This window comes from Herpailurus yagouaroundi, unplaced genomic scaffold, assembly GCF_014898765.1.
Source record: "Herpailurus yagouaroundi ecotype Mexico unplaced genomic scaffold, PumYag 142, whole genome shotgun sequence".
Lineage (NCBI taxonomy): Eukaryota > Metazoa > Chordata > Mammalia > Carnivora > Felidae > Herpailurus > Herpailurus yagouaroundi.
This window is the reverse complement of record NW_024412397.1, coordinates 8,310,160-8,337,312: the sequence shown is the minus strand read 5'-3', so window position 1 is coordinate 8,337,312 and position 27,153 is coordinate 8,310,160. Positions and strand designations below refer to the sequence as shown.

The 27,153-nt window shown below is 37.7% G+C and overlaps 1 protein-coding gene across 1 annotated transcript in view; it reads left to right on the top strand.

Moving 5' to 3' along the window:
• The window catches only part of DOK6 (docking protein 6), a 371,687-nt gene that overhangs the window by 299,561 nt on the left and 44,973 nt on the right, over positions 1–27,153 (top strand). Inside the window, exon 7 of the mRNA XM_040478594.1 lies at positions 2,797–2,914. Within this exon, the coding sequence (XP_040334528.1) occupies positions 2,797–2,914 (118 nt within the window). The remainder of the gene's footprint in view (positions 1–2,796; positions 2,915–27,153) is intronic.

The following is a 27,153-nucleotide window of genomic DNA, read 5'->3' as shown; positions in this document are numbered from 1 at the left end:
GGTTTCCTATTAGAGGTTCTATAGTTGGGATTTTACCGTGAGCAATTCCCTGAGTTTTGGGGGTTGTGATTTTTCCATCTGTAAAACGAGAACGGCTGGATCCTCTAAGAAGGGTTCAAACGTTGAATTACGTGGCCCGCCTGCATGGTAAGCTTGGGCTTTGTCCAAACATGGCAGTTCAGAGTAGTCAGACTTCCAGAGTAACTCAGGACAGGTGGAGGGAAGAGGACGGGTAGAGGCCATCTAAGGCATAGCCAAAACAGACATAATGTCATGTCTACGTTGCCTTATTCATCAAATCAGTCACTGGTCAGCCGAGATTTAAGAGGAGGGAGCCCATCACCCTGTATCTGAATGCAGCCATCTTCAATCCTCCACACAAATAATGCATATGGAATACCACCTGTGATACGATTCCATTGAAAGACATTGCCCAGAATGGCTTGATAGTTCATGAGCGTACTCAATACCTGGTTTTGAAGAACAACTGAGGAATGGATTCTCTGATGTGTAGAAGATTAAAAATCTGAGGTATGATGGACAAGATAGGTACCTTTGGCAGAGATCGGGAGAACGTAGACATTCAGGTTTTCAAACACAGATTTTTCACTTTTCTGAATTAGATACTGAAGTAGAATAAAAAGAAACTAAAGAAACAAGTGAAGAACTAGAAGGTTAAAGGTTACTTGTGATTTGAAAACCTTGAAGACCAAGAAGTAGAGAAATGAGGTGAAGAAACAATTGGTGATTCAGATGAGAATTTTATGGAGGAAATTCTCAACTTATTTGTTTCCAGGAGAAAAATATGTTTACTGTGTTTCCATGGTGCTTAAGACTGACCATTTAGGAAGAAATATGTTTCCCAGAATTAAAAAATAGAAGGAAAAGTAATTTGGGGAAGGTGAATTGACCACGGATGGTGTATTGTATACTAATAAACAAATCACAATATATTAGAACAATAAAGTGTAGACAGAAGTGTGATTAATATGAGATAGGCTTTATGGATTAATTGATGTTTATTAATGGGCATTGCTCACACTAACTAAAGACGTTATGTGTTGGAATTCAGTTTACACCTCACGTGAGAAATTGGCTTTAAAGGTGAAAGCCCTTTTGTCCCAGTGCTAATTTCGTAAAATGAGCTTTGCCTCTGTTCCTTACAGGAGTGGATATTTAGTGTGTATCCTGATACGTGTTAACGGGCATAGCCCCACACACAGAGATTCTCCAAATGTTAGGTCTGGGGAAAATCCAGAAGTGTGTGTGGTTAACAAACACCCCAAAGGTTCTAGAAAGCACCACCCTATTATAACCCAGAAACCTGGCTTCTCCCCCACTCCCTCCACCTACCAACCATAGGCTGTTGGTGTGGTTAGCATATCTGTTTTCACGATAGGAAGGAAAATTTCGAACTATCCCACAGTTTGAAAAATCTATAAATTGGTTACAATGTTGCTACTGAAAGCCATCTTTTAAAAAAATAACCTTTAACAGGGCCAGACTTTCAAGTTCACTGAGTAGGGCGCTTTGGTGGCAAGTCATAGAGGTTGAAGAAATGCCTCACTGCTGAAAATGTGGAATCACATCAAAACATTCACGCCCTTTGGCTTCATCTTCCATTAAAATGGAGAAACCTCTCAGCTTTATATGGCTTTAAAGAGCCTGTTACAGCCTATCAGGTCCTTTCCTGATCAGGTCTTCAGTGGAGGGTGGGAACCTGGATACAAAGTATGGGAAGGGCCAGAGGCGGGGCGGGGCGGTGGAAAGGGCACCCACAGGGAGCAAACAGGTCTCTAAGCTCACACCCGACAGATGTGATCTTCGCACCTCCCCCTTCTGCCAAGAGTCAGATATTCAATCAGGAGGAAATGTGAGGTTTTATTGATTAGAGGATTTCCCATTGCCCATCAGAAAGTGAACATTTGCTCAGATTGTGTCAGGGAAATGTACACTAAGAACAAATAAAACCATTTCTGGAGGTTTTTAAAAACCTAGAGTGAATCAATCAAAGTGAATTTATTTCTTGAAAATGCAATGTAAAGTTTCAGTCTCTTGGAACGAATCCTTTGCTTGAGCACCTGAGTGACGTTGTGTTGATCTCTGGGGCTACCCTTCAAATTTATGTTTCAAGTGAGAACATAATTGCCACATTTTTGTCACAAAACTTCTCAGGGAAAACACGTTTTTAATATGTAAAAGATCCTATCACAGGAGCGCAGAAAAACGTCTATTGGAGAAAAGATCCCTTGGGCAAGGGTGGGAGGAGGTGTCTGGAAAAATTGTAAACGGAAATGGGTGAAAAGGATTAATGGTATCCTGTATTTGGTGCCATTTGGGAGTATGTGTTTGTGAAAGGGCTTGCCCCCGCCCCCAAGCTGAGCTATTTTATAGTTCAGTAAATTGCAGAAAGCTGACAGTAATGCACACAATTCTTGTTCAATAAATGCACACAAACTTGTCTGGTGGTGGGTACACCTGGTTATTTCTGGCTGTTTACCTGCGCTCCTGGTTAACTGTATGCCCTTTGAATTCTCCCTGGAATCGGTTGTACCATCTATTTGTTCCTTCTAAATCAATGAATGAGATCCAATTGTCTATAAGTGTTCGCTTCATATATGTTTGGAGTCATTCATTTACCTTTTTTAAAAAAAAGCTAACCTTAAACAGCAAATCAGACAGGTATCTATAACAGATTTGGTCACATAATGCCCACATTTAACCCTCAGCTTCTGAAAGGGCAGATTTCAGTCTAATATTTTGCATCAAGCCTGACACATTTCCTTTTTCTTTTAGCTTCAGACAAGCTTGACTGAGCCAATGACGTTATCCAAATCGATATCTCTTCCTCGTAGCGCCTACTGGCATCACATCACCCGTCAGAACAGTGTTGGAGAAATCTACAGTTTGCAAGGCAAGTAACTTGAAAATGATCAAGCGGCACCTCCATTAGCTTCCTACAGGTGGGCCAGGAGGCATGCAAATTGCCTGGCTTCCGTTTCCTCCATTTTTCATGTATCAGCTGTCACTGGCCACAGTGGGGGGCGCTGAGATTTATAGTGGCGTTTCTAAAGCTATCATTGCACAGTCTCATGGTAGAAATTATTCCCAAAAGTCGCTGAGGGCTGAGGACTGTATTTGGCACCTGACTAGAACATTATACATAAAAACTGGAACTTGACTGGAACATTATACAAAACATTATCAGAAGCTTAAAGTAGCTGATCCTAGGGTCTGTTTCATGCTGTTTTATAAGGGATTTTTTCCTTAGCATCCTTTTTTAATAGGATTGAATATCAGTTCAGGGGGCTGATTTCAGGCTCTGTAATAAAACACTACACAAACCGATTCTCAAAAGTCTTCAAGTGTAGCCAGAGCCTTGGCACAGAAATAATTCTGGAGGGCGCAAGGCGGGAGATGAGTGTGAATACTTTGCTTCTGTACTTTTCCTAATGATTAATGGTTAATTAACTAAAATGGGAATGGTTCACCAGATGAATCAGATTCATAGACAGCAGGTATTTGATCGACTGCAGCACAAACCTCAGATTTGGCATTCTTTTTTTTTTTTTTCCTATTCTTTCCCTGTTGTCTTAAAATGAATAGTCTTATCCTTCAGATAAAATATTCAGCTATAAGCAATTGACTTACAGCTCACCAAGACTGAAGGAAGTGGGAACTTAGAAAAATAAGGCTAACAAAACACAGCTAAAAAACAACTCATCCAACAAAGAGTTTTTGAGCACAATGGGTTTGAACGTAATAGGCACCCAGTAAATCCCTGGTGAAGAAATGACCGGTATGACCTTCAGCATAGTTGGACATTCAGACTGTTTTTCCATTCATACTTTAACTTTTGCTCATATCGATAACACGAAGTCTTTCAACAACAACAGCAAAATGTTTTGGCGATGCGGAAACTGAAATGGTGTATTTTTAAAGCAATATCTGCTTGCCAGCATTTCAAACCTAGACTAATGGAATTTGGTAAGTGGGAATTAATGATGAAAGATTCATTCTGCAAGGAAAAGCTGTCAGAACAATTTTAGTCATTTGTTGATGGTACTTGCATTTTATATTTTAAATGAACCCTCTTATGGAGAGTTATTATCTTTTTGTGTTATTTCTTTGTATGAGAAAACCTTTAACAGGATAAGGAGTAGAGGGTCAAGGAGACTCTTGAATGTCTTGTGGATCACAAAGAGGAGACCACATCTTGCTTTTTTGCTTCTGCTCAAATGCTAAGTCGTGATCTTGGGAGATTAATCTTGCTTGCTCCTATGATTAAAAATAATTAGAAAATATGCTTTTAGTGTAAGGTTATTTTTATTTAAACCTAAACAGATAGGTGTAATTATTGTTAAAAAACAAAACTCAACCAAGTAAATTTTACAAATCGTGTTGGCTTTATTCAGTTATTCATGAATGAAAAGCATGCCATATAGCAGATAGGAAGGAGGTCTGAGGAGCTATATGTAATGAAAGACTTTTATAGGCAGACAGAGCGGGACAAGGAAATTATACTGGACAAGAATGAACTGGGTGTAGCAAAGTCATCTCCTTAAGGGGACCACAGAGGTCTATAAGGTAGAATCCCTCACTAGCATTGACCACATAGTTCCCCCATTGAATGGTTTAAGAGTCTGTTTCTGGGAGAGCAGAAACTCTAATTATGTGTTAAGCCTTGGGTAGGCATCATGAGGTTTAGCCTAAGTGACTCCATATTGAGTCTACTGTCTTGTTTTTAACAATATTGATGTTTAATAAAATAATAAAAATATTTTTGTAAAATAATAACTTTATTTTGTAAAATAAAAAATACATGTATTTTTGTATTTTTCATGCAAAAATACAAATGGCCACATTTCTAAGCAAAAAGAAAGTGAGATGTTACTACAAATAAGTTGGAAAAAGGTTGGAGCCAATGTCGTGATACCTTTGGGTTTTGACAAGAGTTTGGTCTATAAATCCAACAAATGAAAGATTGTTGTTTGCATGATAGTGTGTGGGGAATTTTTCTCCAAAGGAAGAGCTGACATTCAGACTGATACACAATATCAGAAATAATTTCATATGCATCCAACAAAACAATGCCAGAATGCATTTAAATTTCTCAAAACGCTGCTGAAGACTTGCCAACGGACAGTGTTGACTTACAATATAACAGTCGGTAACTGATTAGAACACTCTAGGAGCTATCTCACTGATCTTAATTTCCAGCAAGGTAAGGACTTAAATGCTTTATCAATTATGATGAATAGTTTGCTTGTATGGTCTCAAGACCACATTCTTCCTTGGTTGTTTGTCGTTTTTGTGTAACAAAGAAATATGTGTCGACTAAGGTGATTACCGCAAGTCCAATAAATACAGAATGTATTTGACGTAAATTACATTTCACTATATTGTGGGTTTACTTTTGTCTTGTATGCTTCTTAGAGCAATACATTTTATATTTTACATACTCCTTATTTTATAGTTATATCATATACAGAGAGATATAAACATCTAGATGGATAGCTAGATCCTAGGTGAGTAGATAATACCTAAATAGACACAGAGGTAAATTGTTAGAGGTGCTTTGACAAAGCTGATATATTTTATTCTTCTTTTGTTCTGTTGAGGCAGTCAAGTTAAGCAAAGGACAAGAGTCTTTTGGCCACAGCTTTTTATTGGTGTGGAATCTACACAGGCTTCATGCTCATGGATTCAGGGCAGGATAAAACTACCGAAACAAGAAAGAAAAATAGAAAACTGAACCTTAGCACCCCTTCATACACATCTACATTTTTTTTTGAATAAACCACATTTGAAAGTGTAGTTATTTTGTGTCTCACTTCCTTGGTGGTGCTCCATGAAGGGCATCACTTCTTTACAAAGGGGAAAATACAGTCTGATCTTCCAGAGTCAAGGGAAAAATCTGACGATGGTGGGTGTTACATTGTCAAATAACCTGCAGGTAGCAATGAGAAATAAAAATGTACCGTTAGAATTTTTCATCATATTTCCTACATTCTAACTGTGAAGCTGAGATCAATATGAATTAAATTCAGCAGGCTTTCATTCAGAAGGCAAAGGGGGAAAAGCTTTATATCTCTAAACCTTAGTAGATTGGGATTCATTAATAAGCACTGCATGTTCTAGAACTGAAAAAATATTCATGGTGTGCAAACAAATCTATTCTGTTAAGACGTACCTATAACTTCGATGGCCAGTCATCCTCAAAACTTCACTTGCTCTATTTTATTGGCTTCATTTCTGTCACCTGTTCTATAACTATAGTAGCGAGAAACACTGAAAAAGACCAACGTGTCAATACTGGCATCCTGCATTTACTTTAATATTTGGGAAAAAAGAGTAACTTACTTTAACAAGTACAAGTTAGCTAAGGACGAGGCACTACTATGCAAAATCTCTACGCCTAAATGGCTGGTAAGAGGTTGGGTCACGTCACGTCTTCTTGCAGAGGGTGTGAGTAAAGACTTTTCCTATTCTTGATTTTTTCCAGATAATCAGGATGATTAGTTTGTATTAGAAAGTAAGTTTCTGTTTGTATTTCTCTGACTTACGCGTTAATGAAAAATTTTTGTGCCACGACGCATTCTAGGGATGCTGTCTCTAGACTTAGGCAGACCATACACTTCCAGGGAAGGAAACATGATTTTGAACTCTTGACTCAAAAGTAAATGCTTAAGGGGTGCCTGGGTGACTCAGTCACTTAAATATGCAAGTCTTGACTTCAGCTTAGGTCATAAGCTAACAGTTTGTGGGATTGTCTCCCTCTCTCTCTGCCCCTCCCCTGCTCCGCCCCCCCCCACTCAAAATAAACTTTAAAAAAGTCAATGCTTAAAAAAATACCATTTGTTTAATATTGCTAGACTTAAGATTTTTGCTCTAAGGCCATTAGCAGATGTATTAAGAGCACGAGGAACACTAAAAAAGAAAAAAAATTAAAAAAGGATGAGGGGCGCCTGGGTGGCACAGTTGGTTGAGCGTCCGACTTCGGCTCAGGTCATGATCTCGCAGTTTGTGAGTTCGAGCCCCATGTTGGGCTCTGTGCTGACAGCTCAGAGCCTGGAGCCTGCTTGGGATTCTGTGTCTCCCTCTCTCTGCCCCTTTCCCGTGCATGTCGTGTCTCTCTCTGTCTCCCAAAAAATGAATAAACGTTAAAAAAAATTTTTTTAAAGGATGAGGGGGGGTTAGGGAGGAAAAAGGAAAAAGAAAGAAACAAAACCCTACCAGGAGGTCACGGTTCTTTTTTCCTTGGAAAGGCCGTCACCTTGACTTGTAGTCACCATTCGCATATCTGTAGGACGGACTGTGTAGCCAGGTCTTTAAATCGGGATTTGTGGAGATGGCTAAGCATTTATTGAAAATGACAGATCAATCTGGTAGAAACCACTGATGGTACGAGGCTCACCGCAGGCTCGCACTGAGTCTTTGTTGAATGCAAAAACAATGAATGTAGAAACGCGTTGGAGAGGACACACGGAGGGGACAGCACGGCTCCGACACGCCCTCTCTGAGGACATTCCTCAACGGTTCCGCAGAAGGAACCGTCATGTCTGGTGCCACGCCAGCCCATCCTGGGCCCCCTCTTCCCCTTGCGCGCGCTTAGGTCTCGGTGGGCTTGACCGCTTCCTGCTTTAGGACGGCCCTGAGTCCACAGACACTTGCTACCACTGGTCTTCGTCTGGTGAGCACAGGACGGGCTGTGAGAGGCTGGTGGTTCTGTCCCCATAACCTGGCAGCTGGGTTTGTGTCTCTCCACCTGCTGCTTTCCATCTGGAGAAGTTTTTCCACCAGCCACGCTGATGGGAAGCGGGGTCAAGAACGTGGGCTGAAAACGGTCCCCGGGGAGTGGGCTTCGGGACCGTGTGCCAACCTGAACCCTCCCCTGATCCATTTCATCACTTATTTGGACACAAAACCCTATGGGGATATACTGTGACTCGTTTTTGAGCAGCTCGAACACCCTCACTGTTTGCATCAAGGATGATGGGGGTGCCGTTTGCAAAAGCGGTAACTTTGGGAGCTGTGCTTTCATTAACACTGATTAATATTCGCTGCCAGCTCTGAATCGTCCACCTCCCTCTGCCCTCTCTACGTCTGTAATTAAGCTGCAGACTGCCCACGTCAGCACAGTGGCGCACCTGATTACACAGAAGGCATGTTACTCTCGCCGAAAGGGCAGAGCGGCTTCAATTTCTCGGAAGGACAGGATGCAAACAGGCAATTAGAATTAGAGATAACCTTCAGAAAACAGTAAATAGAATTCTGACATAGATTAGGGAGGTAAATCGAAGGATTTACTCACTCTTCACTCGACTATGACCCGCTGTCTTTCCTGCCCATTCAGTTTCAAGTTCACGTTGTTTATAAATCGTGTCCACGGAGACCTTCTGTTCAAATTTTCATCATATGAGGTTTTCCGAATTGCAAAGTTAATAAAAGCTTTGTATAGCAAGTTAAAAAAGAAAAAAAAGGAAAGAGAAAAGAAAATTGCACCGATGGTACGAAGGAGCCTGCATATGTTCAGTGCTCCACGTGTGCACTGGCAGGTGAGGCAGTCATGGCGACTGGTAGCAGCCAAGTGCATCGCACATCCCACATGGGGCCCAAGTCCACTGGTGGAGATGTAACAGCAACCCCAAAATGTGAGCCATTTTCCAGAATCAACCCTTTCTGGTAAATCTTTTTTATGAACATTTAGTGAATACCTTTATCTTAGAAGAGTAAGTCAAAGACAGCCAATGCCTCCCTAGACATCAGTTTGGGTTTTTTTGTTTTGTTTTATTTTATTTTTTATAAATGTTTATTTATTTATTTTGAGAGAAAGAGAGAGAGAGAGCACACAAGATGGGGAGGGACAGAGAGAGAGGAGAGAGAGAATCCCAAGCAGGCTCCACGCTGTCAGCACAGAGCCCCATGCGGGGCTCGATCCCATGAACCATGAGATTGTGACCTGAGCCAAAATCCAGAGTCAGGCACTTAAGTGACTGAACCACCCAGATGCCCCTAGATACCAGTTTTTAGAGATAAATGGAGTGATTGCTTCCCAAAGTAGACACCGTAAAAATGCTCAAAGTGTTCTCACTGTGAAATGTTCCCCAAATGCTAGAGCCACAATCACTCCCTCTTCTGTGCCCCCAGACACTTATAGATGACCCTAATATACCAATGTATTTGTTTATAAACCCTCTTCCTCTGTTCATTTGTGAGGTAGAAACTTCAAATGATTTTTATCCCTATGGCTCAGCCAAATTTAGAGCTCATTGTGAAGAAGGGCTGTCTGTAGGTTAAAATACTGAGTTTTGGAGTTAAATAAACCTGACTTTGAATATTAGCTTTACCACTGCTGAGCTGTATGACTTTGGGCAATTTAGTTAATCTTTCTAAGCTTCTTTTTCTTCATGTCTAAAATGAGGATAATGGTTTCTATCATGGCACTTAAATGAGATAATCCACATTAGGTATAAACATTCAATAATTATTAACCATTGTCTGTATATTGAAGTAAATTAAATTTCCATTAAGAAGTTTCTCTGATGAAGGGAAGTATGCTATCCTACTCCAATTTATTCTAGTATTTACTTTAAAATATTATTGCAGTTTTTCTGCTATGCATGAGGAATTTTGTTTTGTTCTAAAGACTTTCTAAAAGTCTAGCTTTAAGAAATGCTTTATAGCTCTTATAGTTCTAGAAAAACCAAATCTCTCAACCTAACCCTAAATTTTTAATGCGAGATACAAATAAAATGTCGGGCTTAAGTCTTTACTTATTTTTTTCTTCCCATCAGTGAGTTTAAACAAGACATCTCCCCTCAAACAGATGCCCCCCTTCTCCCAAGCCTCACATGGCTCAGTCCAGGTAGCCCAAGGGAAATTAGACCCTGTGTTTCAGGCCAAGGCATTGCAAATTCCTGGAAGGAATTTATTCAGCTCAGTGCACAGGAAGTGCCCCTGCTCCTCCCCACTCACCCCAGTCCCCCTCAAGATCTACTCTTGCTGATTAGCCTACCCTGACTGCTGAGAAGCCTTTCTGAGAAAGGTCTTCCCCCACTAAGGTAGACCAGGCTGCCTAAGCCAGTTATGCTTCAATTTATTCTCTCCTGGGATGTACTCTACTGGGTGGAATAAAGGTGAAAGGTAAGATTTAGGCTGTTAATTAAGTTCTCCTGGCATAGCACAACACAGAATCTAAAGAGGGCGCCCAGGGTAAAGTATAACAAGTCAGCCATTTAATCATTGTTTACCAGAAACGTAAAAGTAGTAGATAAAGATAGATAAAGATAAAAGACTCAAGAGTTACCAGATGTTATACTGGACTAGTGTAATCTGCCAGTGGCTTTACTAAAATAAATTGCTTCTCTCTCTTTAATTCAAACCTGAAATTGAAATTGGAATTAAACCCGAAACCTGGTCTCTATACTTGATTTTTCTCCCTCAAGCTTCACCCCCTACCTAATTTTTAAAATATAGGAGGCAACATATTAAGGTCAATATTAATCAGACTATTAGGGAAAAATATATGTTCCATTTTATTCAGGAGGAAATAAACATAGTACATAATACTAATTCAGGGAAAGGTTAATACAACCATGACTGAAGCCCAGCTGTCTTTGTCATGTATATGTGTGCGTGTGCACATGTGTGTACACACATACACAGATATGCGTGCACGCACACACACACACACACACACACAACCATATGTGCTCAGTACTGTCTCACCATATGTTGCCTTTCTGAAAACTGTACCTATTAAGCTACACATCACAAATTAAGAAATACATAGGAGAACATATAGGGGGAAAATGTTCAAATATATTTTTCTCCAAGACCTCTGTTTCCTGTTGTATTTTTTAACCACATCTCTATCTCTGGCCCTTCAACTAAATGCACCCTATCCCTCGTTATAGGCTTAATAATCGTATTTTGTCCATTTTTCCCTCTATTGTTCTTGATCTTCCAAAGAAAGACTACAGTATTCTGAGATTTGATAATGATCGGAGGATTTAAAAATGTGAGGAACATCAGGAATTCGCATCATTGAAATGATACTTGATACAGAATAAACTGCAAAGTTAATGTAGATTTAATCCTACATGTGACCTTCAGTGAAGTTCTAAGACTCACCCTACTGCCCTACAAAGAATAGATGCTCATAGAAAGTCTGCTGCTGCAAACTTAAAACATCCAATATCTAAAACTTAGGAGCATGGTTATATAAGAGAAATTTACGTTAAGAATTGAAGCCCTGTGCATAAGCGTTGCCTGTACTTAATACAGGAAGAGTAGCATAGTTTGGAAGCTCTCTTAGAAATCTTTCTTTGGCATTGGTTTATTAAATTGGTTTGACACGAAGTTTAGAACCTCCCTTTTATTTTTGTAAAACTATTCACAACACAAGAAGTTCAATGCCAAACTTTAAGTGATAATGTCTTTTACATATATGCCCGAAGATAAAAGATACATGACTTTCAAACAGAGTTTTCTTACTCATAGAGTTCTTACACAATTCTCTGACAGAAATTGTTCTTCTTATTCTTTTATTCACCAGAAAATCCCATTCTTCCCAATGAATTTCAGAAGCTACTTCTCCTATATAAAGTTGAGGACTAGCCATTGTCTGGGGCCCTGTCATTCCCATTGTGGAATTCTGTCTGTGCTCAAAAAAAGATGTTGGCTCAGAACACCCTGTGATTGTATCTGTAACTCTATCACCATCCTGATTAATAGGGAAGCTTTTCTCCGAGATACAGTTTATCATTCATGAATTCATTTGTAAAATATTTTAAAGTTGTCTAAATTTTTGACAATAAAGTGTAACATTATTCATAAGTGCACACATACACACACACACCCCTCACATTTTTTCCAAAAAAACAAATGAAACACGTCCTAGAGTACAATCCATTTTATTTTACAGCATGCTTCTATGTTAATGTTACAGCTTCTTTAGGGGCATGTCAAATAAACTGAAGTATGTACAATGAAAATCACAACATGCTATTCATTCATTCATTCCTGTTTCCTGGTCTCAGCATTGAATCCATCCTTCTGAAGTTAATGAGACACTAAGAGTCAGGAAATTGAAGATCTCATCCTAACTGAGTAACTCATCGGCAACTCAGCTGTGTGTAACCACTTGTAATCCCCCATTCAACAAATGGACAGGGGTAGACTATTTCACTGGTGTCAGCAGAGATATGCGTGGTCTGAAGCACAAATGAGGAAGTGTAGCACGTTTGAAAATTCTTTATAGGAAGAAGAGGGATATTTGATTGCATAATCTGCTACCAACAAGATATTATGCTACATAATATGACAAATACAACCTCATATAGACTCTTAAATACAGAATACAAACTGAGGGTTGATAGGGGGAGGGGCGAGGGGAGGGGAAAATGGATGATGGGCAGTGAGGAAGGCACTTGTTGGGATGAACCTGTTGTATGTAAGCGATGAATCACGGAATCTATCCCCAAAACCAAGAGCACATTGTATGCACTGTATGTTAACCAACTTGAGACTAAATTATATTTAAAAAATAAAATAAAATAATAAAACAAAAAATAAACCCAAGTTAGTTAACATATAGTGTTAACTAACCTGGATATTATATATATATATATATATATATATATATATATATATCACACACTCTAGAGAAGGTAGATTGTTATGGATGCAGTTTTTATAGAGGGAGAAAGGCAGTATCACTGTCAACTTATTTATTGAGCACTTTGTACCATGTCACGATATATGACCTTCCCAACAACCGTCTGAAGTAGGTACTATTGTTGTTCCATTTTGCAGATAAGGACTCTGAAATACAAAAATAACTTCCCTAAAGGACAAAAGTGGGATTATCAACCCATGCAGTCTTATTTTTCTAGCTGGAGTGCCACCAGGATAGGAAAGTTACATAACTGCCCCAGGGTAACAGAGTTTAAGGCAAGGAGGAATAAAACATTCGGAAACTCTACCCTTCTGCCCAGTTACATTCTCTTTGAACCATAATCAAGGTTTACAAGAATTATGCCTCTGAAAAGCGGGCAACAGCTATTCTCAAATGTGCTTTAAATGAGACAACCCAGATGGAAGGCATCGAAGCAATTTGTGGAAAATCCACAGTGTTCAAAGTCAAGTTGTATATGGCTTGGGCACTGCTTTTAAAAATTTCATATAACAGCTTTGCTTCTTTCGTGGAACAATTTAAAGCACACTGTGTATGTAAATTAGTTGGTTTAACTCCTGAGAGTTGCTATTACTTTTCATTATTACTTTTCAAGCTTTTTAACTAAGTTTTACAGCAAGTTCAAATGTGTCTCCCTCAATTTTAATTTCTTTAGAAATGTCTTCTTTTGGAGATTTCAAAATCACTTTCCCAGTAGTAAATCTCTTTTATTTCATGCCCTTCCCTCCCTCCTGAATATTTCCAGCTCTTTTCTTCAGGCATTAATGCTGACATGCACAGTTGCCTTGTTGTGCTGTTAGTTCATGTGGTTTCCATCACGAAAGTGTAAAATGTCTTCTTAATCAAGCTTCATTTCCTTTATATGAGCTATTTTTGTGTCTTCCTTTGAAAAGTGATTTTTTTTTAACTTATGACAGGATTATTTCTGAAAACTTGCCAAAATTCTAAGGAATGAATACTTAAAAATGTAACGGAAATAAATATTCAAAAATTTGATTGCAAAATGAATACATCCTTACTGAAAAAATTCAAGACACAAAGAAATACATGGATGCAAGGTTAAAAGTCACCACTAGCTTGTTAGAATATAAGGGTAGCAAGGTAGAGAAAAATAGAAATTGAGATAAGATACCTATATATTTATAAAATTAAGATTGCATTTTATATTAACTCATTTGTTATATCTTGAAGTTGTATATTTTACTGAGAACAAAATCTATATGTGACATATAAGGACTGAGTAATATTCCATTGAAAAACTCTAATTTATTTAACAATAGATCTCTTGTTCAGGATGTACATTATGTGTTTTTGCTATTCTAAACAATGCCGTAGTAAACACATTTGTATGTAGTATTTTTTTTAATGTTTATCTATTTATTTTTGAGAGAGAGCATCAGCAAGGGAGAGACAGAGGCAGAGGGAGAGAGAGAATCCCAAGCAGACTCTGCACCATCAACACAGAGCCCTATTGGGGCTCATGAGATCATGACCTGAGGTGAAATCAAGAGTCAGACACTTAACGGACTGACCCACCCAGGTGTCTCCATTTGTATATAATCTTTGATTACAATAATATTTCCAGAAGTGGGATTTATATATTTTTTTCAGTCGGTGTTTGTCATACTGTGCCTAGGCCTTGGGGATGTATCCCGTTTACAGAGAACAAATCAGATGTGGTTTCCATCCCTAATATACATCCAGTCTCATAAAAAATACATTCCATAATAGCGTAGATATTAAGTTGTTCACTTATTCAACGATTATGCATTGAGTTGCTTTTCTATGTTATTTCTATGTGGTTTGGGACACAAAGATGCAGAAGAGACACAAGACACTCATTCACATGAAAGTATATGCCAATAATAACCTAGTAAAGAAAATAATAAGCAAGGTAATTGCAGACATTGATGAGCATTATGAAGAAGCTATATCAGAATCATGACAAGAAAGTCAATTGGCCACTATATCTCTTTAAGAAGTGTTATTTGAATTCAGGATTCAGATGTCAAAAGCAGATCAGCCTGTAAAAGTTTGAAAAAGAAATTGCAGACATAGACAACATGGTCAGGCAGAAGCAAGTCTGGTGTATCAGAAGGAAGACAGGTACATCTGGAGTGGGTGGAGCACAGGGAAAATGGCCCCGGTGGGCAGTGGTGGGCAAGCAGGACTAGATAAGAAGGACCCCATAGTGATCTACAACAATGGCAGTTATTGGCTTAGCCTAATAATTCTAGTATAATCGCAGAATATATCCAAAGGAATGTTTCATCAAGGGTTCAGGTATATTGCGTCTTCCCGCTGTATCACTTTTTTATAATTAACAAATGCAGTGCAGTTCTTTATCTAAATTCTGTTTTGCCATATTTTCCATTTATTTTCAGTGTTTCTGTGTCTTTATACCTTAGATGTTTCCTGGTCGAAATAGGTTGGACTTTAAAACTCAAATTAAAGTATGTTTTTGTTTTTTTATAGCAAAATTCAATCACCTTTATTTATTTTGATTGTACATATGTTTTTCCACTCTCTAATTTTATAATTTTGGTTTGTAACATTATTTACTTCTTTCCCCTTCCTTATCTTACCTGCTTTTTTAAAAGTTTGTTTTTGTGAGAGAGAAAGAGAGAGAGAGAAAGCGCATAAGTGAGGGAGGGGCAGAGAGAGAGAGCAGGAGACACAGAATGTGAAGAGGCTTCAGGCTCTGAGCTGTCACCACAGAGCTCAATGCAGGGCTTGAACTCAGGGACGCTGAGATCATGACCTGAGCCGAAGTCAGAGGCTCAACCGACTGAGCCACCCAGGCGTCCCTTATCTACTTTTAACCACATTTTTTTTTTTATTGTCCCTCCATCCCCTTCTTTGGAATTATGGATATTCTCTCCGTAGTTAACTGAAACTGTTCATATGGTCACTTGACCAAAGAGTAAAAACAGATGTATAAGTATAAATGTAGCTACACTTCTCTTTTTAATACCTTTCAGATTTCATGCTTCTGTTATCTATTATTTTATTTCTCTCCTCTTTTGAAAACATTTCAAATTTAATAATTAATACTATTATTTTTACAGCTAGTACACATTGGATCTACGCATCTGCTTCACTGATTGCACTTCAACCCTTCTTCCTGAGTTCAAATTCTTGTTTTCATCAATACATTATTTGTTTCCTTTAGTGAACCTTTCTCTTTAGTGAGAACGCGATGTTTTGTGAAGATGAATTAATTTCATCTTTATTCTCGCATGATATTTCAGTTGGTTATGGAGTCCTTAGCCATTTGAGGACAGTTTCACTATTTTCTCACTTCACTGATTGCCTCTGGCTTCATCTCTTGAACGACACCCCAGCTAGTGGTGAAATTCTCAGCCACCTGGAGAGTCTTCTGTCCCAGCCCTTCCTGAGCCATCAGATTACTATTGAACTGTCTGTCAGTCTAGCTGTTCATCTTTCGTAGAGAATTGTCTTTTCTCTCTGCTTTTAGAAATTTCTTCTTGCATTTGGAATTAAGAAGCTTACCCTCATGACTCAAACTATGGATTTCTCTTTGATTTTTCTCATTGGATCACAATATATTTCTTCAACCTGACAAGTCCTACCTTCATTTGTTCTGAAAGACTATTATGACTTATTTATTTAAATATTGCCTCACCCTCATTTGTTCTATCATCTCCTTTAGGAATGACTAATCTCTGCTTGATATTCATGTTGTGTGTGATTAACAATAGTAGACACGTTTTCATCTCTATAATATCTTTGTGCTACATTGGAGCGATTTCCTCCTACCATACAATTCACTCTGGATTCACTCTGCAGTTGTGTCTATGTTACCACCTCCATCATTCATTGATGACTTTAATATCTAAATACTGTAATTATTTTGTGAATATCATCTATTCTCTTTTTCACACTGACTTATTCTTTTCTTGTGACTTACGTTTCTCTTAACTATATATATATTTTTTCCTTTCATACCACAAGAGTGTCTTTAGTCTTGTAGAATATACTTATTTTAGTCCCTTTGGAATTGTTTTACTACCATTGTTCATTCTCTTATCGTGACTGCTGACTCTGAGTCTTGAAGAGACATTCCATTGGGCGTGTTTTAATATCTGATTACGAACTCATCTTCAGTAAGAATTGCATTTCTGTGAGCATCTAGTTGCACCAGGAATGAAAATATTCCTCCAGAGTGGTTTCACATTGTTTATCAGGTAGAACCAATTGGAACCACCACTATTGTAAGCCATTTCATAAATTACATTCAAATAATAATAACTTCATGTGGCTCAACCTGAAAAAAAAAATCAATGGAAAACTTGATGGTCATAATGATATTTTTTGAGAAAAGAGCTTCTGAAGAAATAGAAAAATGAGCAACATAAAACAAGCTTGAGCAAAAACAAAAATTCAGAGAAAACATATCACTTTTAAACGTCCATGGAACAGTAATGAAAAACTGACTATATGTGAGGTCACAAACATGTCACCACACGTACAGAATAATCATAAGCCTATACTTATATCATGTGCTCATGTTTTCCAGTCTTAATGAAATAAAAATAGAAATCAATAATTAAAAGCCAAAAAACCCTATACTTTTGGAATTTAAAAACCCATCTATATGATCTTGAATGAAAAAAGACACAATTAGGGAACATAGAAAATATTGAAACTGTAAGATAATAAAAACATTACATCAAGACTTAGGAGGCATAGCTAAGTTGGTAGGAAATTTGATAGCCTTAAATATTTAGAAGAGAATAGGGATGGAAACTTAATAAGCTAAGCACTCAACTGTATTGCTTTGATGAAGATAGTGCCAAACAGAAAAAAATTCACCAGTCTCACTTATAAGCATGGGTACAAAATGCATCAGCTTGGCCTAATTGTATTTATCCCTGAGGTGTAAGGATCATTTAACAATAAAGTATTAGTAAATGATTTCATATTAAGAATTTGAAACTAAAATCTATGTGATGCCCTCAATATGTGTAGAAAAATGTTTGATAAAATTCAGTACTTTTTCATAAAAAAGAAAAAAGATGGGGTACCTGGGTGGCTCGGTCAGTTAAGCATCCAACTTAGCTCAGGTCATGATCTCGTGGTTCATGGGTTTAAGCCCCAAATCGGGCTCTGTGCTAACATCTCAGAGCCTAGAGTCTGCTTTGGATTCTGTGTCCCCCTGTCTCTCTGCTCCTACCCTGCTGGCACTCTGTCTCTCTCTCTCTCTTTCTCTGTCTCTCTCTCTCAAAAATAAACATTAAAAAAAAAAAACTGTATTTTACAGATAGCAGGTAATCTTTTCCACCTAAAAACTAGCCTTTACCAAAAATTGACTACACAGAACATTTCCAAAAATTTAAGAACAAGTCAAGAATGCACTCTATCATGATCAGAACAGAAATATAGATTTTAAAAACATGAATATTGGACAGTAAAAGATAAATTATTTGAAGATAATATCTTTTGTCAAAAAAATCCAAGATGAACCACAAATTATGGCATCCCCACCAAAATGAAACTGTACATTATTTTTACTAAAGGAATGAAAGTAAGAAATAAGCACATGTGGATAAGCACAACACATGGGAATTTCAAAGGCATTTGCTAAGGGAAAGTGGCCACATGTGATTCCATTAATGTGAAATTCTAGAAAAGACAAAACTACAGTTCCAGTGCTTGCAGATGCCAGTATTAAGGGTATGGGATCCAGAAAAGTGTGTGAACAAACCGTGCAGAAGAAATGTACTCACATAAAATCTACCTAAGACACGATATCAATGTCCTTCACTCCAACTGTAATTCTCATAGTTCTTTAAAAAGAGGGGGAAATTAGGGTGCCTGGGTGGCTCGGTTGGTTAAGTGGCCAACTTCGGCTCAGGTCATGATCTCACTGGTTCATGAGTTCAAGCCCCGCATCTGACTCTTTGCTGTTAGACCTGGAACCTGCTTCAGGTTCTGCGTCTCCCTCTCTCTCTGCCCCTTCCCCACTCACACTCTGTCTCTCCTATTTAATTAAAAATAAATAAACATTAAAAAATTTTTTAATAAAAAGAGGGGAAATATTCTAGCAGTAACCTTATATATTAATCACTATTCTGTAATTTTTCTTAACAATTATTTTTATAAATAGTAAGAAAAAAGTCTTAACAGACTCTAGAGTTAGAGGGTTTTTTTTAACAAATTATCCATTCTTAAATTCTCAGATTTATTTCATAGAAGTAAAATTTTTATTAATTATATTAATTTGAGATCTAATATTCTCACTAAGTCCTATTATTTATGCTGAAGTTACCTTTTGATTTCTGTGTACATAAAGTACTTAGCAAAGCACTGTTTCACCTATAAATCCTTAGTGAAGTTTCTGACATCACCGCCCTCTCTTTAACCAACCTTGCAAAATGATGTTCAGTTCTTTCTTACCCAGCAATCAGTTGATTCGGTATTGTTTAATAAGCATTAAATGCCAACTGAATGCCAGACCTCAGCTAGGCTCTGGAGATACAAAGCCAACCCAGATACTATTCCTGCCTGGGAAGAGCTCACTGCCATGTGCATTTGCCCGATACTTTATCGACCTCCACATTTCTTTTGATTCTATCCTCTGTTGGCCATTTTCAGTCATCTAGGTTCAGCCCAACCAATCCCAGACCCTTTTTATCTTCTCTTGGTCTCTCTCTTGTCTGCTCTATTCTAGTATTCTCCCCGTATCCTTCACTTCAGAGTCAAAGTGACTTTTGTAAAGGCCAATTCTGACCCTATCTTTCTCCCACTAAAAAAATTTCAGCAGTTCCTGAAGTTTGAGCCCCACATTGGGGTCTCTGCCCTCAGCACAGAGCCCACTTCACGCTTTCTGTCCCCACTCTCTCTGCCCCTCCCCTCCTTGCTCTCTCGTTCCTCTCTCCTCTCTCTCAAAAATAAATAAATATTGTTAAAAAAATAAATAACTATTGAAAAAATTGTACATATACAAAAATTCAGTTGGAGACTCCCAAACACAATAAAAAAAAAAAAAAGGGTGGGCTAAAACCTGGACTATTTCCCCAGCCTAGAATCTACTAAAACGAAGAATCAACATTAAAACAAGGGAAGAAAAATTTCCCTTTGGTAATAATGAGAAACAGAACCTTAATTCTCAGGCTATTAAAAATTTGTGCTAAACACGGTAAAATTTATACCAAACTGTGATGAAGGGTACTAAAAACAGGGACAACCTTTCCAGCCTGTGGACAGGGTCTGACTTCCCTGAAATGCACCTGAAGACTCTCGTCAGTGGGATTTTCTTTTAAGGACACGTGACAGCTCACACAGGAGAGGGAGGTACTGAGCAAACAGGCTTTGGGAAAGAGTAGACTGAGGAGCGGCACTGAGATTTAGGAGGCTAAAGGCCTGCGGTCATTGTCAGGACATGGTAGCCCCAGCACCGCTGTCCTGTGTTCCTCTAGTCAAGAAGTGGGAGAGAGAAATAGGGGAAGGGGGTTAAGAGTACATTTATCACCATGAGCCGTGAGGAACTTTTGGAATCGTTGAATCGCTAGTTGTACACCTGGGACTAAGATATCACTGAATGTTAATATCACTGAATGTTAAACTATACTGGAATTAATTTTTTTTTTAATGTGGCCTTCGGTCATAGGGGCGACCCTGAACATACACGTCCTGAGACGGAGTGTCTCCTCAAATGGTGCACTCTGGGCCACAAAAAAAAAAAAAAAAAAATGAGGGTCAGGGCCCCTCCCTACAGGTGACACAGCAGTAGCCTAGCAGGTAGGGCTACTGGGGTCAGTGCATTGACACACTATGCTAATTTTCTTGGAGTCTCAGATTACTAGCTAGCTGAAACCCCTGGGGTGACTCAGAAAGAAAAACAAAGACAACAAGCTTTGCGGTGGTCCACCAGAGACAGTTGAATGAATGGCACTCATCACTGAAACAGGAAGGGGCGGGCGGTGCGCTTTACAGAACAGCCAACCTCCAGGCTTGTCCAGCTTTCCAGTCAAGGCCGAACCTGAACCAAGCAACCAAGCAGCAAGGACCACCCAATTTGGTCAGAGAGAGTGTGAGATGGTAAATCCAAACAAAATGACTTCCTACCCCTCATCTCTCCTCCTCCCCTGCCCCCCACACTTCAGAACCAGGATAAGATCTAGAGACCAATGCCTCATTCACTAACAAGCCAAAGCAGGAATGCTTCAACATAGTATCTGTAAGTAGACAGTGCGGGTAGATTAAAGGAGAAAGGAAATTAACCAAGGGAAAATGAAGAACTATTCTTAAAAATAACTTCTCTGTACATTTAGAAAGTAATGAAAGTGTGCATTCTTGGAAGAACAGTTCAAAAGAGTTTCAAGAAATCCAAGAATGGATAAGACAATAGAAAGGATATAGAGTGAGTTAGACCCCTCAACAAAGTAAATTGAAAATAACGAAAAATCCTTCTCACAAATGAAACTATCTGCTAAACACTTAGGAGTCCAGTCTTTATAGTTGAAAAAGCCTTTAACAACTTATGGATAGAGTAACAAAGAAACGGATGCAATTAGAAAGGGAAAATAATAGAATACGTGTATGACATAGTTATTTGGCATATATACCAACATATAAACAATACTTTGCAGAGTATATATGCCAAGTACAGAACTGAAAGGACGGGTCTTCCTAAAATGGCAAATAAAGACAAGGTGTATGTAAAAAATTTTTGCTGAAATAAAGGAAGGCTTGGGACTTAGCTCAGGTTCTCTGCCGGGATGGGTTGATGTGTACAAGAGTTAACTACAGGGTGATTCCCAGATATCTGAGGAAATCAAGAAACAAAACACAGAGGCCCTAGCAAATAAATTGCATGAAAAGGATCCCGGAAGAAACAGGTGGTGCAGAGAGCATACTACAACCCTGCAGACAAGCAAACTTACAAACCAGGCCATGAACTCTAAGTCAGAAGTTGGAGAAGAACAGATCTGCAGTCACGTGACTGACCCGAGTAGTAACTGGATGGGTGGTGGGTGCAGTGCATTCAGCAAATAGTGCTCCAAAAATGCAAATAACACTTCTGAGAGGAGAGTGGTGGGGATCCGTGTTAAGAGAACTCACGAGAACTCAGTCTCCATCCTCCATAATAGGAAGGATATCTGTAATGTCCGAAAGCGAAAAGTCAATAAATGCCAGCTTAAAAGAAAAAAACTTTTGTTTAGGATTATATAGGCAAATATCAGAAGAAATAGTCTATAGACTGTGACTGCTTCCCTCTGGGGATACCGATAGTACTGCCTTTAATATTATATTGTCTTTGTTTTAGACGGGACTTCCAATCCCACCCCCTAGTGAAGGGATCTGGGGGGAGCAACCTGGATCAAAGAATTTTACTGGCTCCTTTCTGCTCTGTTTGAATGCTTTGCAAAAGTCATGTATCATTGGTGGTTTAGGAAATGTTTAAATGCAAAAGTCAAAAGAGAGAAAGCACTAGATGCTTCCTGCTTTTGAAATAATCTCCAGGCTTTTCTTGAATGACGGTATCATTCTCTGGGCTCACCTATCAGTCCTCACCACATCTTCCTAAAAAAATCCTATGCCAGACATGTAACTGTCCCAAAGGAGAATGTATTTCCCTACTTCTATCCTCTTTTTATGCTATTGTTTCTACCCCTGTCTTTTCCCCATCTCTACTTGGGATTTTACTGCAAATACTTTGAGGTCCAGACAAAAACAAATAAATCTTATCTTTTCCATGTAGACCCTTACTTGCTTACTAGATCGTCAAAATAGACAGTATTTTTGCCTTCCCAGTACCGATTTGGCAAAGTGCCTTACACAGGCTTATAGAACTGATACCGTCTGTGCAAAAAGCATTATGTTTCTGGGAAGAAATTTCAGTTTTGCTATGCTGCCATTTATTAAATTCCTGTAATTATGGTGCCTTGGGGTGATAGAAATTGTTCCATGGAAGGAAGATGCATCCCAATTTATGTTGTTCTTAATTTGTAAGATGACAACAACAAAAAAATATTATCTGTGCTTAAACGTGAAAGTTGATTCAGCAGTAGCAATAGGACAGGTTGTGTGTGTGTGTGCATGTGTGTGTACTCATGCGTGTTTAATGTGCCCTTGTATCAGTTCATTTGACTTCGTATTTAGGGAGTTCTTCACTGGTTTTCTTCTTGGTAAATGATACTAAGTCCTTCAGTGTTCTTTAATCCTGGACTTTACCTCCTCTGTCTTGTGAATCTACGTTCGACATATTTTTCGTATTTTCACATTTTTGTGAAAAATAATCTGAATCCAATGATAGCATCCTTTTTTATGGTGCTATTACTAAAAAAAAAGAAAATATCTTATTATGAATTGTATAAATGATTGTATATTTATATAAATAATAGGATGAAAACCTGGACACATCTTTACTTTTGAAGAAAACAAAATATAATAATTGCAGAATACATATAATTCTTAAATTATAATTAGGAATTAAGATTATGTTTCATAAATAGGAATTAATAAATTTGGGTGGACCCAATCTTGCTCTGCATTCAGCATAGACCATTAAACAATTAACATCTTTTGCTATGTATAAGAGTTTATTATGTAGTTGAATCCATGGTAGGGACAAATTATAAAATAGATCTGAGATTTTAAGTGAAAACCATGTGATTATGTTTTAGATTTCCAGAAATGTGCAGGATGGGAAAAACTCTTGTGTTCAGGTCTACTTGTTTGTCCGTGGGCAAAGATGTGAATGTTTATGGGCTGCCTACTGTAGACCCATATGCAGTAACTATGGGATTTCTTAGCCTAGTGAGGTCTCCACTGATTTCTCTGTTCACTGAGTGACAAGTGGCCATTTGTTGGAAAGATTATGGCGTATACTATGTCTTTGCAATACCCACAAACATTTTCAACTACTAAGAAAGATACATTGAAAGCAGTTTCCAAATTCCAGCTGGTCATCTGCTTGTCTTCTTGATAATGTTCAAAGGAGATGTCAGAAGGTCGTCTTCCTTGACAATAATTTGCACTCTTATATGAGAGATTTTTTTTCTTTAGGGCTATAAAAATAAGAAGTTTTTTACAAAGGAATAGTGAAGCACGTAGAGCTTTTAGTTGATAATCTTGAATGCTTGATGTTTTCTCCTGTGACATTTCCTTAGATTTCCTGAAAATATATGTATATACCCTTCGTTGTATATCTAATGATACAGTACCTATGTTTTTCAAACTTTGTGGCATAAGGTAGCCATATGAGCAAAAGTGAGGGAATATATGTTCCTAAAGTGTCTGGGGGCATGGAGAAACCCAAATCAGTCCCCCAAAAATCAAAGTATCTTTAAAATCTTCTCTTAAAAAGTTATAATTAATCCCTAATCTCCTTGCTCCATGCATGTACATTTTAGACTGAATATATTAAGCCTGAATGCTAAACTTGCTTTGTAGGGTATCTATTACCCTTGTTCTAGTTCATTTTTTGAGCTAATGGATGCTTTGCTTAGCGTCCACAAGAGTGTTTCTGAAGAAGTTGCTGAAGCATCAGTCACCTCTAAGATATTTTGAAATCTTCCAATGACACTGCCCTCCGGGAACCACTGAAGGAACGTGGGTTAAACTTGGAACCCTCAACTCTCAAAAAAAATCTGTATTTTTGTCTAGCTCTTCTATTTTTTCTACTCCAAAGTGCTAACAGTCTTTTACAATAAATTAAGGTAATCTGGGTCTCTCCTGGGCTGCACTGAGTGCCCTGAAATTCTCTTCACAAAACAAGTTAAGCAGCAAGGTAGTAGAACCACACACTACCAGTCTGTTTGCCAGGATCAGCGGGAATCCAGAAATCTCCTAACCTCTCTCCTCACCCACCCAAACAATAGTATACCCCGGACACCAGTAATGACACATAAGTAATTTCCTACCAAGTGTAGTCACAACTTATAAGCATAAATGGACTCCTTGTAATGAGAAGAAATTAGAGGGCTCAGTTCCATTTACATTGTGTAGAGGAATAGAAGAATAAAATGGAAGTTTCTGCCAGTATGTAATAAATAAAAATTAAGGAGTAGGTGGAGATTCCAACGCTAAAGTAATGTTAAGCATATGATCCATTTAAACTTGGCACTTAAACAGTGAGTAGAGCTATCCAAGGGGTCCTAACTGATCATTTGGAACCCTGGCAAAAGCGGTTGGCATAAAACAATATGCAGTAGTGCAATCAGAATGTGTAAATCGTGATCATAATGCCTCTTAAACATACCCATGTCAGTAACAGAATCGCTACCAGGTAATGAAGGCAGACTACTTGATCAGAAGTAGCTATCTCATTTTCTTCTGTAATATGTCCCAATTTGTAAATTAGGGGCATAAAAAAATGGTTCTACTTTCCTGTGTTTTCACTTTTAGCAAGGCTACCTCATAAAATAATGGAAATGTTTTCCTGTAGATAACTGAAGTACAGAAATAATGCAACTCATTAGAATACAATAGAGCTCATTACTTCAGTTCATTTCAATAGGGATAGCATTTCCAATAAACATTTTCTTAGAATGTGAGAGTAATGACATTTATTTTAATTCTTTAAAGATAAATAATGTTTTTCTATTTTTTGTAAATTCTGTCAAATAAAAACCAAGACCAGGATATTTGGTTTACAAACATGATCATAGAAGTCCAAATACATATGACAATTGTGAGCAGTGAAGCTGGTAAAATTCTTACCTTTCATATCCTAAATCCCTCTTTCCCCAGAGTAGTTCATACTAATCCATAGGCTTTATGTAAATTGTTAGATATTTGTCAAGGAAATAATACATAGCATATATGTGTGTATATATGCATGTGTGTATATATGTGTGTGTGTATGAAATCTGGTTTTACAAGGAAACTATGTATCTTATAGGACCCTTCTTTTAATTATCTTTTATTCCATTTTGATATTTCTATCCTAAAAATGAGTACATTGCATTGGTACAGCTTCATAAATTTTTACAAATCACATTCTAAACCGAGTGGTTATACAACCATTATATTTGGTCAAGTGTGTGTGTGTGTGTGTGTGTGTGTGTCATATAACTAGAATCAAAAACAAAGAAAAACTAAATTATTATCTGTATATCTTGTAATAACCAAACACAAGATAAGTTTTAACTTGTTACCAGTTTTAATTGTACACCAGTTATTTTATTTTATTTCATTTCCATTTATTTTGTGATGATACAAATAAATGGAAAGATATACCATGTTCATAGATTGAAATAATTAATATTGTTAAAATATCTATACTTCCCAAAGCAATCTATAGAGTCAATGTAATCCCTATCAAAATACCAATGGCATTTTTCACAGAACTAGACCAAATAATCCTAAAATTTGTGTGGAGCCACAAAAGATCCCAAAGAGCCATAGCAATATTGAGCAAGAAGATTAAAGCTGCGGGTATCACACTCCTAGACTTCAAACTCTATTACTGAGTTTTAGTAATCAAAGCAGTATGGTACTGGCACAAAAACAAATACTGGCACTAAAACTGACACAAATTCTAGACAATGGAACAAAAGAAAATAGAGTGTCCAGAAATAAACCCATGCTTATATAGTCAATTAATCCACTGTAAAGGAAGCAAGAATGTACAATAGGGAAACGGCAGTCTCTGCAAAAAATGATGTTGGGAAAATTGGACAGTTACATGCAAAAAATGAAACTGAACCACTTCCTTACACCATATACAAAAATAAACTCAAAATGGATTAAATAGTTAAATATAAGAACTAAAACTCCGAGAAGAAAACACAGGCAGTAAACTCTTGGACATTAGTCTTAGCAATAGTTTTTTGGGTCTGTCTTCTCAGGCAAGGACAACAAAAGCAAAAATAAACAAATGGGACTACATCAAACTAAAAAGCTTTTATACAGTGAAGAAAACCATCAACAAAAAGAAAAGGCAACCCACTGAATGGGAGAAGACATTTGCAAATGATAATCTAATAAGGGTTAACATCCAAAATACATAAAGAACACCTACAACTCAATGTCAAATAAATAAATAAATGAACAAACAAACAAACAACTCAATTTAAAAATGAGCAAAGGACCTGAATAGACATTTTTCCAAAGGATACATATGGATGGCCAAAATCACATGAAAATGCTCTATATCACTAAGCATTAGAGAAATGCAAATCAAGATCACAATGAGACATCAGCTCACACCTGTCAAAATGGCTACTACCAAAAAGACAAGAAATAACAAGTATGGGCAAGGATGTGGAGAAAAGAGAACTTTTAAAAACTGTTGTTGGGAGTGGTAAATTGGTGCAGCCATGATGGAGAATAGTATGGAGGTTCCTCAAATACTTAAAAACAGAAATACATATGATCCAGCAATTCTACTTCTAAGTATTTATCTGAAGAAAACAAAATACTAATTTGGAAAAAATATATGTGCCCCTATGTTCATTCCAGCATTATTTAAAATAGCCACG